At 41.5% G+C, this 15,008-nt stretch overlaps 1 protein-coding gene across 4 annotated transcripts in view; it reads left to right on the forward strand.

The window, feature by feature from the left end:
• unc5a (unc-5 netrin receptor A) overlaps window positions 1–15,008 on the forward strand; it is a 124,480-nt gene that overhangs the window by 63,746 nt on the left and 45,726 nt on the right. For all 4 annotated transcript variants that reach the window (XM_079352277.1, XM_079352278.1, XM_079352279.1 and 1 more), the window contains exon 2: window positions 1,076–1,291. In XM_079352277.1, the coding sequence (XP_079208403.1) occupies window positions 1,076–1,291 (216 nt within the window). The remainder of the gene's footprint in view (window positions 1–1,075; window positions 1,292–15,008) is intronic.

A 15,008-nucleotide genomic window follows, 5' to 3' on the forward strand; every position in this document is an offset into this window, starting at 1 on the left:
GAGGCTGTGTGAGGGAGGAGAAGAAGAGAGAGGTCAGCGTTCGTTTCATTAAGAGAGACGTGGACTCCCATCCTCTCCTGCTGCATGGGGAGTGATGGAGAAGGTTTTAAAACACCAGTCTGTCAGCCATATTGGATTCAGGGCAATAAATTAATATTACACTTCTTTTAAAAAGGTTATATTTGGGGATTTACCGGACTCCCCTGAGTGTTGATGGTGTGAAGAGGTTATTTCCCTTTTCTACTCTCTTCCTCTTCGTCCTCTTGCTATCTTGTGCACAAGGCTAATGTGTTTAGAGAGAGAGAAACTGTTTTCACAGAGGAGGGATGAGTGTGCTGTAGGCTCCATTGTGTCATTCAGAATTTGTATTATTCATTTTTCAGTTTGCTGTAAATTGTTGGTTGTCTCCCTAAAGAACAGCGTGTGTGTATCTGCACTGTGCATATCTGCCTGTCCTCTGTCTTCCCTGCTTTATATCTCATAAGATTATGGAGGGGGAAAAAATCACAATCCACCGTATATAGAAAGTGGATGTAAGTTAACTGGCTGTCCAGCTGTCAGTCATGTCTAACCTGCCTCGCTTCGTCCTGTCTCACCTAATGTGGGTAGAGTTAGAGTCCTGGTTGAAGAGCTGTATAACACATAGGGAAGTGGCCTAGTCACGGAGACAGGATTTACGGCCGCCGGTCCATCATGTTAAAGGGCTGTGATTAAGAGCTGGAGTAAAGACATGGACTCCCACAACCCCTGCGACCCGGCCAAGAGCACACAAGGCCGAGGCCTGTCACTGTCATACAGCTTTGCCTCTCTCGCTCACTCCGTCTCTCCATCTGTCTCCGTCTTCTCATGGCTTTTTTTATCTGCAAATGTATGAGTCCCAAATCCCCAAGGGACTATAAATCTCTGCATTACAAATTTCATGTCTAGTTCATTTCCATCCACAAGTCGGGACAGTGAAGACGGAAAGGGTTCACCCTCTGCCTTCCTGACAACTTGAAAACTTAAAATCTTTTATTATTTTTTTATTTTATTTTGGTCATGCCTCTAAAATCCTTGCTTCTTTTATTCTCTAAAGGTTCAGAGCACACCGCCACGGCAACACTTCCCGCCGCCTTCATGGACCTGTTACCTCACTTCCTGATTGAACCGCAAGACGAGTACATCGTGAAGAACAAGCCTGTGATGCTGACCTGCCGCTCCACCCCAGCCACGCAGATCTACTTCAAGTGCAACGGCGAGTGGGTTCACCAGGACGACCACTTGATTGAAAGGACTGTTGACCCGGCAACAGGTACAAACAAATTCATGTCCTCCATTTATTCCATATGGCTTAAAATGTTTTCATCTGTTGTTTTTCATGTTTTTCAATTTTGGATGTGCAGCATATATATTTGACTCAATAAATACATCATGTAAAACATTTGCGTGCTGAAACTTAAGGTCTGCAATTTCCTGTGATTACTGTGCTCCATCAGGCTCTTGGCTCGTCCTCCAGCCCTTTTTAGCCTGCCACTCACATAATAAGCACATTGGTTTCAGTCTCAGAAATCCTCTCCGTCACCTTGGAGACCTGTTTGTTTTCCTCTCTGTTGTGCAGCAATCCTCCCGCCTCCACCATCAGTGTCATAAACACGTATGACATTGATGTGGTGTGATTCAGCAGCATTCGGCAAATTCTAAACCACTTCACAGCCTGACAACTGATTGGAGACGTGGAAATGACACGTCTATCTGGGAAACAGGACCACACACACACACACACACACACACACACACACACACACACACACACGCGTAAACACACACAAACACATGCAAATGTACACTTAGATTTGTTGCCATACATAACAATGCATGCATAGACCATTTTTATGTTTGTACACAGTGATGACATGTTGTGTGGGTGGAGTCCTCCTGGTGGCAGAAAGTTAGCTAGTGGTGTTAGATACACCGGTGATTCTTTGGCGCCCTTGTTTACAAAATGATATTTTTTGCGCCGCTTGCTTCTTGTAGAAGAAATGATCAGTGCAGATCAGTATCTGTATAGATGACATTGCAGACGCGAGTAGAGAATTAAGACAGAGTAGTGACATTAAGTACTGAGATTTGTTTTTTTGTAATGTGGACCGATGTACTGTCTAGGCAGCAGCAAGGGCATGAAATGCAGCTTCTATAAATCTGCGTTTTGTCTTGGAGAGCGTCCTCGACGACGGGATTCTATAGAAAACAAAGGTGATGTTTTCCGCGTTGACTGTTCTGACCTCCAACGGTACAAAGTCATTCTTGTCTTAGAGCCAAGCATCTGGGCTCCCTCTCTGTGTTTCTTCACACTTGCTTTAGCTGATTCTCTGCCACCAGCAATTGATTGTCTACTCCAAAATGGTCTATTGAAATAGATTATAGACAAAACTAATATATCTACTAGATATACACAAAAGGACAAATATGCCCATTAGTTTCTCAAGACCAAAACACAAAGAGAAAGTGTTCAAAGCAGTCAAATCTGAAGTGAAATTCAAGCAGGAATGTATCAATTCATATGCATCCTTTGTCTCTTTGTTTAGATAAAGAGCTGTCTGTGCAAACAATTTCTCCATCTGCTCTTCAGGGTTTGCAATTAACATACAACAGCTCAGTGAATGTAGATATACATTTTCTGAACATTGTCATGCTGTGAGCTTTCTCTACGTGTAACCTAATACTTTGTAAGGTGAGTTATTTTCTGAACTACTATATGTATGAACTCCAATATTCTCTCATGCTGAGGATGTGATTGATGTGTGTTCTGATGTGTCCTCTCCTGCACCTGCTCTTGCTTTTTTATTTTTCGAATGGAACCAAAACTCAAAGATTCATCACATTTTTAACTTTGTGAGTGACTTTGAGGCATCATGAGTGATTTGAGCTTCAGTTCTCTCCGGGTTGGGGGCTGTTTCCTTTTTACGACGGCAGATATGAGAGAGTAAAATGTGTCTGTTTTCCCAGAGAGTTGAGTTTGTGTTAAGAACAGGTGAAGTCGAGTCTGTAGTTCATCGTGTCATGTCATAGCCTCGCTGTCACTCACACACGGCCGCCTGTTGTTGAAATTGTTTTTAACCTTGACAGTCGCACATTTCTAAGCTGGAGTCATCTTGTGAACAAAGCCTCGGTGAATAGCGGGAATAAAAGTGCATCAAAAGTTAATTTTGAGAACACAAAGTGAACCCTCTGGGGGGCACTTGTGGATTTGGATCATTAAAGAGTTTTTGGCAGTGAGTCAGCTCAGATCAGTTCCCTATGCTGCATTCCTGCTTGTGTTTCATTAATGTTCTGCTTTGTTTATGAGGTGGGTTAAACACAAAATCTAGTTGTCGACAATATCAATAATCGTTTTGAGAATTAAAGATGTTTAAAACCTTTTAAGTTCATTATTATTCTAACTTTTCTGTTGAACACGTTACCTACTTGTATTACTACTTCTATTACTAGCAGAGTTAAATTCTGAACATGGGCATCTAAGAGCCTGTAAATAAATGTATCCTTTTTGGAAATGTTTTTTTAAAGCTCTGGATTTGCATAGTCTCCTGCTTTATTAATTTGATTGAGATAAAAATTGTATTTCAGTCAATAACATGCTGCAACACAGTTCATGTGAACGTCAGATTAGTACGCCAAGCTCTCTCTGCTAACATGCAATCACGATGGACCATTTGCCATGTGGTTATAAACTCTCATAGTTTATCTGTCTATGACACTGATTTGTTGTGCCGGGTGCAGAGGACCCCTGCAGCAGTTAGGGGCTCCATCTTTAGAAACCCTGTGAAGTCCCAAGGCCTCCACATCACACTGTGCTCCTGCCGCCTTTGATGATGAATGTGTCACATGAGGGGCGGGGCTGTACAGATATGAAGGACACGAGGATGTCCAGAGGTACGGCTGCTTGAAGGAGCGCACATCGATCGCTCAAACACTCGTGCTGTTTAATGTCAACGCAGCCCCGAGGAGTTTACTGATGGCTCCCTCTAATCCCACACAAATATAGGAGGGGGGGGTCCTGCGAGGAACATGTGAGGTGCGCAAACCAGCTGCAGTAAAGCTCTGTGTTTGTGGGTGATTGTGTAAGTGTGTGTTTGTGTGAGTGCGCTATAGGCTTGGCAAAGTGTCCTCTCACCTTGGTCGTCACAGTTACACCAGACTCTAAACTTGTACCTGTTGCCAAGCAACCAAGACGTCTGTGGCACCAGAAGGTGCCCAGTATCAACATGGAGCCTGGAGGAGGGATGAATGAGGAGTTTGGAGACATTCCCAAGTTGACAAAAATTGATAGACAATTTATACCGAGTGTAACAGTGAAAAATCACCTTAAAAAAAGCCCATTTCTGTAGAAGAAACTTTGAGAAATGTCCTTCCTGACTCCTGAGAGGACATGTTTTGCACTCAGTGGATCCCATGCTAGCTGCTCCATCAACAAAGACTGAGATGTAAATACTTTGTACCCATATGACCAGCCAACAGCAAAAGAAGGTCCTGAGATTTCACCTTCAGTATCATTTGTGTGTGCGTTCAATCTGATTAGGATTCTTATCAAGGATCCCTGTTCCTTTGTAATGTAAATTCAAATGAGGCGATGGATAAAGCTAATGCGCTTAATTCCAACGGTAACAGAGGAAACAGTGTGTCGACGCCTCGGAGTCAAGAGTCACTGCTGGAGATGGATGACATGTTTTCTTTTGTTTTCAGTTCAACATGATTATTTCTCTTCAAGGCTCTGATGAATGAGTGGCCCATCAACAATCAAGGACACAAACACTTAGATTAGGCATACAAGACTAGAATTAAATGGCCATTTTGGTTTTAAAGATGTGTATGCAAATATGGTCATTGGTTTGAAACTGCATGTAGGATTTTGATTTGATTAATAAAACAAACGTTAATTTAACTCTACAGGTGTTTAAATACGTCTTGCTGTCAGAATTGTTTCCCAAACCTTGGACTTACTGGATTTTCTAACAATCAAACTTGTCAATGAAAAAAGGCGGAAATATGATGAAATATACCAAGAAATAAATTGGATTTGATAAATTGGAATTTCGGAATGATTCCCTCTACACTGGAAAAGAGAGCAGCTCGTTTCACAGACAAAACACATGGAGATGTCTTCGATGTTAAACTGAAGATTTCAGGCTGTGGAAGCATCATGGCCTAAGATGAAGACGATCAGACGATTAACATTCAGCCTTATGAGAATCAGTTTTTCAGTTCCTTGAACTATATCATTTTGAATTCATTTTAAATAAGACAGAGCAGCACGACAGAAGGAATGAATAGATGATATATACTGAGCTCTTTAATGCTCCAGTCACTTGAATCAGCTGCTTTTTTTATACTTTTTCTTTTTGATCATTTGTGCATCGGTGTGATAAACCACTTTGATTTGTTGTGATTGATTCACTGATTGAATAAATTCCAACATATGGATCTAAAAAACAGTATTAGTGCTCCTGTTGTTTGTAGTTATAGAAATGAGCTTTTTAAGACGTGTTGAAAAATGCAACATGGTAATTCCTGTCTGTTAGACATGACAAGCACTGAGCAACATAATTTGGAGATTTCTTAAGTCAGAGGAAGATCAAAGTCAAACAGCCTGTTTCTATATGCACGGCCGATCACACATGCACTTGAAGCAACCTTTGGTCTGCTGCTGTGATATCTGTGGTGTGAACATCCAGGGATTCCCTCAGCACTAATGATTTCTCTCCATGTTTTCATCACTAAAAGATATCAAACGTGAAAACAAACTGATCACAAAGAGCTTCAGGCGTATCAATAATGCTCTCACTGCTACACATCAGAAAAGTTCCTTTTTTCAGACATGAACCGCTCTCGTCCAGACGGCAGAGACGATTTTCAGCAAACTCCGTCCATGCTCACTCGTCCAGCAGGTTGAGACAGACGTCAAAGGAGCTGTGTGGTGTTAAATTAATAACTGACCCGAGTGTGAAGTGCAGACATGTTTCAGTCAGAGCGCTCTCAGTATTCAAAGCTCCGGAGGAAGACAACATGACATGTGGATAACCGTCTACAGCAGGCAAGACCTCTGCCCTCATCAGACAGCTCTGTTTATTGAACCTGATTCTTCGCGGGGGAGACTAAAGTGCCGCTCCACCTGACTGTGTGCTTGCCATTCTTACAGATAGAAATACTAACACTCCGTTGTGTGCTGTGGTGATTTTATATTTGTATGAAATTCCTTCAGTGTCCTCACACACACTCGCACAGGGCCACTTGTCTCAAAAGCTCCTTTGAACACGAGAGGGAAAAAGATGTCACAATTTGTCCTTCCCCTCCTGGTATCAATGTCCAATATTGATCCATCCCTGAGTCTATCGGTTCTCATTACCTGTCCTCAGTAACTTATCTCGATCGCTATGTCTGTAACTTCTTCCAAAACCTCAGTCAGCTCTCCGTCTGTTCCAGGTCATCCTTCATGGAAGCGGAGACGCCTGGCGAGTCCTAATAAAGACATATCCTCTGTGAACAAATCAATGCTGACAGTGTGTTTGCATAGATTAGGAGTTTCCACCACACTATGATTTCTCATCAGACACATGATGAGCAGAAGGGAGACTGGCATTTGAGCGGAGGATTGTTGTACGGGCCCCACTGATTTGATTGTGTTTGCATTTCATCTGCCAGCATTGATGGAAACGATTTTGATCCTCGCGTCGCATTGTCACCTCTGCAGCAAACCCTCTCAGGTGGAAAATACATGCATTTCACATTCCTATTTCAATAAACCTCTGCAACCACCTCATAAAGATGGGAGAGAGATTATATTTCCTTTGTTGATTGAACCGGATGTCGACAAGGCTTCGACAATGAAAACAGAAGATGATTGAGAAAACAATGAAATGCTACAGATTGTCCTCGTGCTTTATGAACGTGATTTCTTCTGTATTTACATCCTACTAATAAAGTCTTTAATATTCCTTTTTCTGACTTCTCCACATATCATTTCAATCCCCAATAAGAGAGTAAAACCCTTCCTGCATCAGCTCCTGTTCTCTACCAAGCCTTTAAAGTCTAAATACCACGCATGACGTAGTTGGTAAATCTTTTAAAACCATCAATCGCTTTCTGAATATAAGTAATAATGTGCTCAGGCACCACAGGACTAACCCCTTGGGTCTGCAAACCAGGGAGGATTCGTTTGTATAAAATGTGTTTTCACTGATTGACTAGATCCTGGATTGTAATGTGATGACATATTTAATTTCTGATCCTAGGGGGAGATAAGCTAGGCTAAGCCGAGATGATCTGTAACCTTTATTTTAATGCCTCCACATTTATCTGCAGTATTATAGCAGCCAATCACCTCTCTCACACCAACCTCCGCCCCCCCCATCCCCTCTCTTTCTCTGCTGCTGTATTAGACATTTTTTCTCCCCTTTTTCTCAGTCCTGTATAGGTCAACAACAAGGAGGCTGATAAATAGCTTTACCTTGGCTCACAGGAGGTCCTTTTTACATGCATGACATTTAGTAAAATGTGAAAGCAGCAAGACGCTCCATGACGTTTCCTTGTACCAATTTAAGTGATTTCAGGACAGATGCTGCGTAATGATCCCGAGGCCGCACAACAGTGATTAAAAATGATCTTTAATGTAGAAGAACAGTCCTGCTGCAATTGAAGCAAAACCTGTGAGCCCACATCTAGTACACAGAAGGGAAGAAGAGAATCAGGGTGGAAGAGGACAACGTAGTCTTAAATGAAGGAAACGGCCTTGTAACACCTGCTATGCATCGATCAGTAGCCAAAGGGACTAATTGATAATGCATTATTAGGCACTTCCCCGTAATGGGACTTGTGTTTCATCCTGTCCTTGATCGGGGGACGGCAGGGGTAGGATTTGACGATGAAACACTAAAAACAGATGGCAAGGTGAATTGTTCCCGTGACACATCTGCCAACATATTCTAAGAGGCTTCTCAGGCAGGTCAGCACAGCGCCTGCGTCCATGTTTGTGTGTGCAGGCAGACCTTTCACACACAACATCCCTCAGAGTGAGAAGGGAGTCAGAGTGGATTTAATTGAAGCTTGTGTTTGTCTGGCCTTGAGACAATTGCAAGCCTGTTTGGAGCAGTGGGAGGAAAGTGAGGCGGGTAGAATTAAAAAACGAACCAGCTGTGCTGATTGATCTCGCCGGTAGTCTCATAATAAGGCCACACTTCTCAGTGTCTCCCTCTTTGTGCGAGTTGTGTTATTATTTGGAAATCTGGAGCGTGAAGGGTCTGTTCCTTTTAAAGTCAGTCTTGACATGAAGGAGTTGTGTATTTTATCTGCAATTAGTGGAGCAAAAGTGAGCGATAATTACCTTTTGTCAAACCACAACACTGGCAAATCTCCCACGCTCGCAGCCTTTTTCCATCCACAAAAAAATATCCAAGCCCCGCTCGGCTTTCTCTGAGGGGATTTTGTGTTTGTCAGTCTCACAAAGCTCTGCCCTTGCTGGAAGTCTAACTGCATTCAGGGGTGTTAGATGGTGTGTCTTTCAAAACAGTCTGAGTCTATTTATTCCTAGACTTGCAAAACAGACATCTTATCAACACAGACTTGACACCTATATCAGTAGCTCGTGTGTTTAGTGATTGCCATTGTACGTGCAGCAAAATCATTTAAAAATCTGTGTGATTTAGTCAAGTTGACCATTTTAGTGTAATATTGCTGGTTCTCTCCTGCTACAAAGTGCACACTTATTTGCCCTGCGTCAGGATTGACTTTCTCAAGTTTTTTGAATAGGGTTTTGAATGCAGCATATTTATAAAGGCTCACTCTAGTGTGCGTACCTTTATGGAAAGCTGCTTATGCTGAGAGCTACATGGAAATATTTGCTCAGATTCTAGGCCTTCTGCACCCTAACCGAGACATCTGAATAAAAATGTGGTCGGTATGCTGCAAAGAAACGTGGCCCTTGCATTACCCACGCCTCGTATGCTGCCCTTGTGTCGAGTAAATAGATGTAAGAGTTAGGTTCAACATGTGCCTCAAAGTGAGTTGATTCAACACAGTGGGATTTAGAACTCGGGCGGGGGGGGCTGTTAAAACCCCCACCCTGTTCTGATTTACTGATCATACCCAGAAAAAAATGTTTACCGCATTTTATGTTTTCACTAATATATTTCTGTCTTTGAACCTACCTCCATGTCCCTTGGAAATAAAAGACGTAAGCATTTTGCACATGGAGAGAGACAGAGTGGGAGTCTGTGGTGTCAATCAGCACCTGCTCGACTCAAATTCGTTTAAAAATAGGGGGATCTGGGAGGTGTAGTGAGGGAGCTGACAGCTAAATAGTCCATGGAGATTTTTGATAGGCAGAGAAACTCAGCAGCTGACAGTTAATGCTTTGTGTGTTTGGCCCAGAGGAGGCTTTCAGTAAAGGTATTTTACACACTCCTGGAACAAACGTCAGCTTGCTGTTTCCTCCTTTTAAACTTGGAGCTGCAGGAAGTACGAGGCAGCAGTGCAGTAGTAAAAAAATAACTATTTTATATGGGAAGGGACGAATAGCTCCTATCTGTAAGACGTCATGTTTAAAATATGAAAAGAGTGTGCTGAGATTTTTTTCAGGAAGTACCACAAATAAAGTTACTTTGTGGGGGATGCTGCTTTTCTAACCAAAGGCAAAACACATTTGAATAGTTTAAATTGATTTTTTTTTCCACATTTCTCTGCACAGTCTTAATAAAAAGACTAGAGATTAGATTAAGATGTTCTTGACTTTAGGTCAGGTGGGAGAGAGAAAGAAATACCAGACAATGTGTTCTGCCCTGTGCTTCAGGAAATAAAAACCCAAGACAGTTATCGGCAGGCTCCTGCACACATACAACACTTCTGGATTCAGTGTGTTGTGGTCAGTATGTTGAGCACAAACACACACAAAGGGAAAATGGAGAGGCGTGTCACATGTGTTTAAGGAAACCTTTTCACTGGAGCTGCTGTTCAATGAGGCGCGCTGACAACAACAAGAGTAGCAGTCCTGTCTCTGAGCCATCAGGAAGCAATCTGGAAGATTTCATGCTATTGTAGATTAATAATTCATCCATTCCAGTGTTTTAGACAAGAGTTTGTTTTTCTGAAGATGTTTGTTCTTTTCTTCTTTTACTCTCTCTCTCTAGAGATCTCAACCAAGTATTAAAAGGGCAGTCAAAGGGCAGATATGTACTTTCAAGTGTTCAATCACAGGACAATTCAAGTGAATTATGAAAAGGGACAAAACAGAAACAAGTATTGGCATGTTGTTGTCAACAGAGTATTTTCTCCCTTTTTCTTTTGGGCTTGTTTGTGTTCCAAATTAAATGTAATCACTTCAAGTGAGGACACAACTACCCATTCCTTCCAGCTTTTTAAATGAGATGTTGTTTGTCATGGTACACTGAATATCTGAAGTTGTTTTTTTTTAATATTTCTGAATTTGAGAAACATTTATTATTTTCTCAGCCTCAGCTCCATAAAATAGTTACATGGAACATCTTATCTCCTGTAAACTATCCCTTCTGTTGAATTTCCCCGTTCTTGTTCGTCATCTCTGGATGTGAATCCGTCGTATTATTCCACCAGCTAACACTCGCTCCCAGAATGGTAACTCTGTCAAACAAAGCCCAGGGGTCCCTTTTGTACTTTCATTCCATTTTCTCAATTTTTTTTTACCCGTCGGGTTATTTATAAAGTCCACAATTCTTTGTGTCTTGCATCAACTGTGTTAATAATTGATTCAATCACATCTGAACAAAGAAATGAATATTTAAAGGCTCAATCCGTGCTCAGTCTGCACCACTTCATCCCCTTATGAGGCACATTGTAGTCGGATCTCGACTGAACAACATGATCCGCAGTGGATTGAGAACCTTGTAGACTCCACATCATGTAACTGCTGGGGTCAAATGGGGGATTTTTCCTCCAAGATTATACTACATTATGATAATATTAATTCACAAAGGAATTCTAAAGCATACAGAACATGTATGTTCAAGGCTACAGTGAAAATCTGTTTTTGAGTGTGTCCTATTTTGGGAGAAATGACTAGTAGGTTACCATTCTGCTGTTTTCTGCCTGAGAGCATAGATTGTAATAGAATGGATAAAGCCTCTGGTTTTATACTTAAGCCAATGCAGAAGTGCCTAAAACCTTCATAATAACCAGCTTCGGGTGACTTTCCTGGTTACAAAGTCACACGTTTCTTTTATGTTGAGTACATTACCATAAATGTTTAAAATAAAACAGTTATCAAAGTATAGTTGTAACGGTACTTGTCTTGTCTCGGTAGCTGCCACGAAAGACACATCTTTATCGTTGCCGTGGAAACACTGGATGTTACTACAAAAACTCCTACATAAGAAAGCAGTAACTGCAACTGAAAACTTCAAGTCTTTCTCAATACAGTCATGTTTATTGCATAATTCACATCCTATTTAATGTTGAAATTAATGATGGAGAAGGATATACTTCTGGGTGTGGCTTCATGTTGTCATTGCAGTCTGGCAACCATTTACAACGTAACAGCGATCTTTAACACAGTCCCCTTTTGTGTTAAAACATGACAACTACACCCTCTGCCTTTTACAGTTTATGAACAAGTGTGTGTTGTTGAAAGTAAGACTATTACCTACATCTTCAAGGGAAAAAAAAGAAGGAAAAAAAATTGAAAGTACGGCATAGCTCAATGTTTACATTGACTACCTGAGGTTTCCACTGGTGTTTTAGGTCAGTGAGCAAGGCAGAACAGTCTGTGTCAAACATTTCTTTATCAACCTTTTGAACTGTAATGCAGGAAGCTTGCACATCGATTAACTGCTCAACTCTGTGAATTTTCCAAATAAGGCAGGAACTTTAGTTTGTTGTAAAGCTAAAAGGTACCTGCTAAGATATTCTCAGGTCTAGTAAGATTGTCTTATATTGTGCACCTCCCATCTTGTTCAAATTCATCCTGTTTCTAATTAATTGCTCAAGTATTACTGGTGCATGAAATTTAAATACTGTCACCTGGTTTTCACAAGGTGTTCAGAATGATAATGATTAATAGCATGTCCTGAACGACCTGTTAGTTTTAAAGACAATAAAAAAAGCACTAAAAAGTTGTATATTGGACATTTCTTCTCGTTCCATCTTGCGACTCTCATCATTGAGGACCGAAGCCGGTGAAGGAGAGGCTTGCAAAGTGTTTTCATGAATTTTTGACTGCTGTCTTTGTTTATGGCAGAATGTGTTTTGTGTTGTTGTCCAATCACATAATATGGTCTTAAATATGTTTTATGACTGGTCTAGAAAGTGAAATGTTTAAAGGTTGTTTGCCTGCCTTAACCTGCTGCTCACTTCATACAGCCAGAAGTGGATTTTCTGTGTATTTGACATTTCTAATATAATATAACAGATTGACTTGAGAGGTTGCTGGTGTTGATATTTTATATAACATGCATATTAGAAATCGAGAGCTAATGAGCACTTATCAGAACTTTCCTGAATATGGAAACATTATGTTTGTTACACAAGGAGTCATTATCCTTAATTAGAAAACTGTATTAAAAGTATTCATTTACACTTTTAGCACTTCAGTGATGTAGAAAGAAGTTTCTAAGCATTGCAGAAAGACTTTTTTAGCCTCTGTGTTCCTCTAGGCTTTTTACTGATGCTGTTTGTTGGGTAGAGTATTTACCAATCAACTACACACATTCATTAGCTTACCAAAAACCTTTTTCCTACAAACTCAGACAACACTGCTAGCCAAAGGCCTGAGAACTAAGCCATCACGAGGCAGGATAAACCCTGATGCAATTTGTACGACGCAGCAGGCTCTGCAACCACATGCGAACTGGCTTGACTCACCTGAAGCCGTTTTCCTTATTTACTTCAACGCTCAAGGCTGTGTCAGACAAGGTGGAGACAAACACGTTAGCCCAGGCAAATTATCAGCGCTTTCATGTGGGTAACGTCCTATCAGATTCTCCCGCTCTGCAGAATGTAATGGAGGGAGAGGCAAAGAGCTCATGGCCTTCACCTCCGATGTGTTCTCATTCCAGGTAGGACAAGGTGTGTGCGTGAGATAAAGGAGCGGGTCCCAGTCGAACCCGCCTTGAAGGCTGTGGCATATAGAACATTGCATTGCTCTTGCCAATCATCAGGGTCAGGATATTGGATGCAGAGTAATTACAACCAGGGCTCTTTGGTAAGGGCACAGAGGTAAATCACAGCAGTGTCTCTGTGTGTGAGCGCTATTAGAGAAAGGTTAGCCAAACTAATTATGGGAGGACAGTGTAAATAGAAAAATCCATGGCTTTAAAAGAATGTCCGTTTGATGTGATCAGTCGTGGCGTTTCTAAGGTGCCTGCTTCCTCGACATAAACAGGAAATATTAATGAGCAGCTTGTTTTTAAGTCTGGCTTCTGATGTGTGATTGCTTGTTGAGGCATAAAGCTATTCAGGTGTGTTTTGTATTAATTCATTATCACGTTCCAAACCTGTGAACACCTGTGAAAGTAAAAAAAACAAAACTGGAGTGTCATTTATGAGTGCGTTGTTGTTATATCCTGTTTGCACTAAGCATGCTGTTGTTTGAGTGATAAATGTCACTAAAATCTCATACAGAGTGACAATCTCACTTCTCTGATGCATGCAAAGTGTGTACATCATTATCACAACAGTTTCTGAGTTCAATCATTTTCATCATGCCCAACCTTTTTTTTCTTTTCTCGTTCGTGCCGGAGCCAGAGTTTCAAAGCAAGCCTGTATGACTTTCATTGGCGTTTCTGCTGTCCTGCATCATTTACTCTTCTCACACCACCATGCCGGCTCCACCTGAGTCTCCTTGGACTGGCATTGGACTGAACCTAGCCGGATTGATTGGAGCACTATCTGCTCGCCTGTTTGTCAGCCATGAATAATCTGTAACGACATTCAGAGCATCAGCAGGGGCCTTGCAGCGTGCATTCATTGTGGAAAATGGACAGCTCAATCAAAAGAAGCTCTTGAAAAGCTGGTCATAACCAGAGGCAGAGCCTTGACCCAGAACGCTGTCCCACTGACTTGAGTCGCAACCTGACCATCAGCCCTGAATGGGAGGCCCTGCTAGAGTATTCTCTGTGAACTCAGGGCTTCTTTTACCTCCCTCCTCCCTCCCCTGCTTCATCTCTCTTGCTTTTTAATAGAGCCATGCTTCACTCAGAAGGCCACCTTATCCTTGTTTGGAGACAGATGCTTATGGCGCCACCTGCCATACTCAGTTCTGCACATGGGCCACCAATCACCGCACTGCTTTACATGGTAATGAAAGTCTGAAGACTTGATGATAAGGCAGTTATGTCCTTGGCTCTGTGACCTAGGGTTAACTTTGGATTATTTGCGCATGCAAGTAATAGACAGCTTGTGAAATACCAGTGTTTTAGCAGAGACTGTAAACATGCATGTAGTCTCAGTGGTGTCACCGCTTGGTTTCTAAAGAGGCATTATGAAGCCAAACAATGGCAATCGCTATTTTGTCAGACAAAGAGGTGGTGTTGAGGTGCACCAAACTGAACTATTAATCCGCTGTAACATCCCCATCTTGATCGAGCACATTTAAAATGATAAAAATATTTAAAGCAGATGTTTGTTTGTTTTTAATCGCACTGTATTTAAGGATAAAAATACAAACTTTAGAGAGCAAACCAGTTCTTGCAACAGACTGTCAACATGTTTAATTCTGATTGAAAACTAGGCATTTTAAAATGGGCTCAAATAAGTCATGATTTCTGGGCTTTTAAGTGGACACTCAGGGAACTGCAGTTTATAAACATCTGCTCTCTTTTCATGTTCAACAGTGGATTTTACTTCTTGGTTGCTGGTCTGAACTGGCAGTTGAGCTCCAAAGTTGTGTTTTGATAGATTGGCTTGGTGACAGGGTTTCTTTCACATAGAAAAGATAAAGTAATTTGTCGGAGATAGAGCACATTGTTGAAGCTCTGGACACTGGTGATGCCGATGATGACACTTATAAGATC

Source organism: Symphodus melops, assembly GCF_947650265.1.
Source record: "Symphodus melops genome assembly, chromosome: 9".
NCBI classification, from domain to species: Eukaryota; Metazoa; Chordata; class Actinopteri; order Labriformes; family Labridae; genus Symphodus; species Symphodus melops.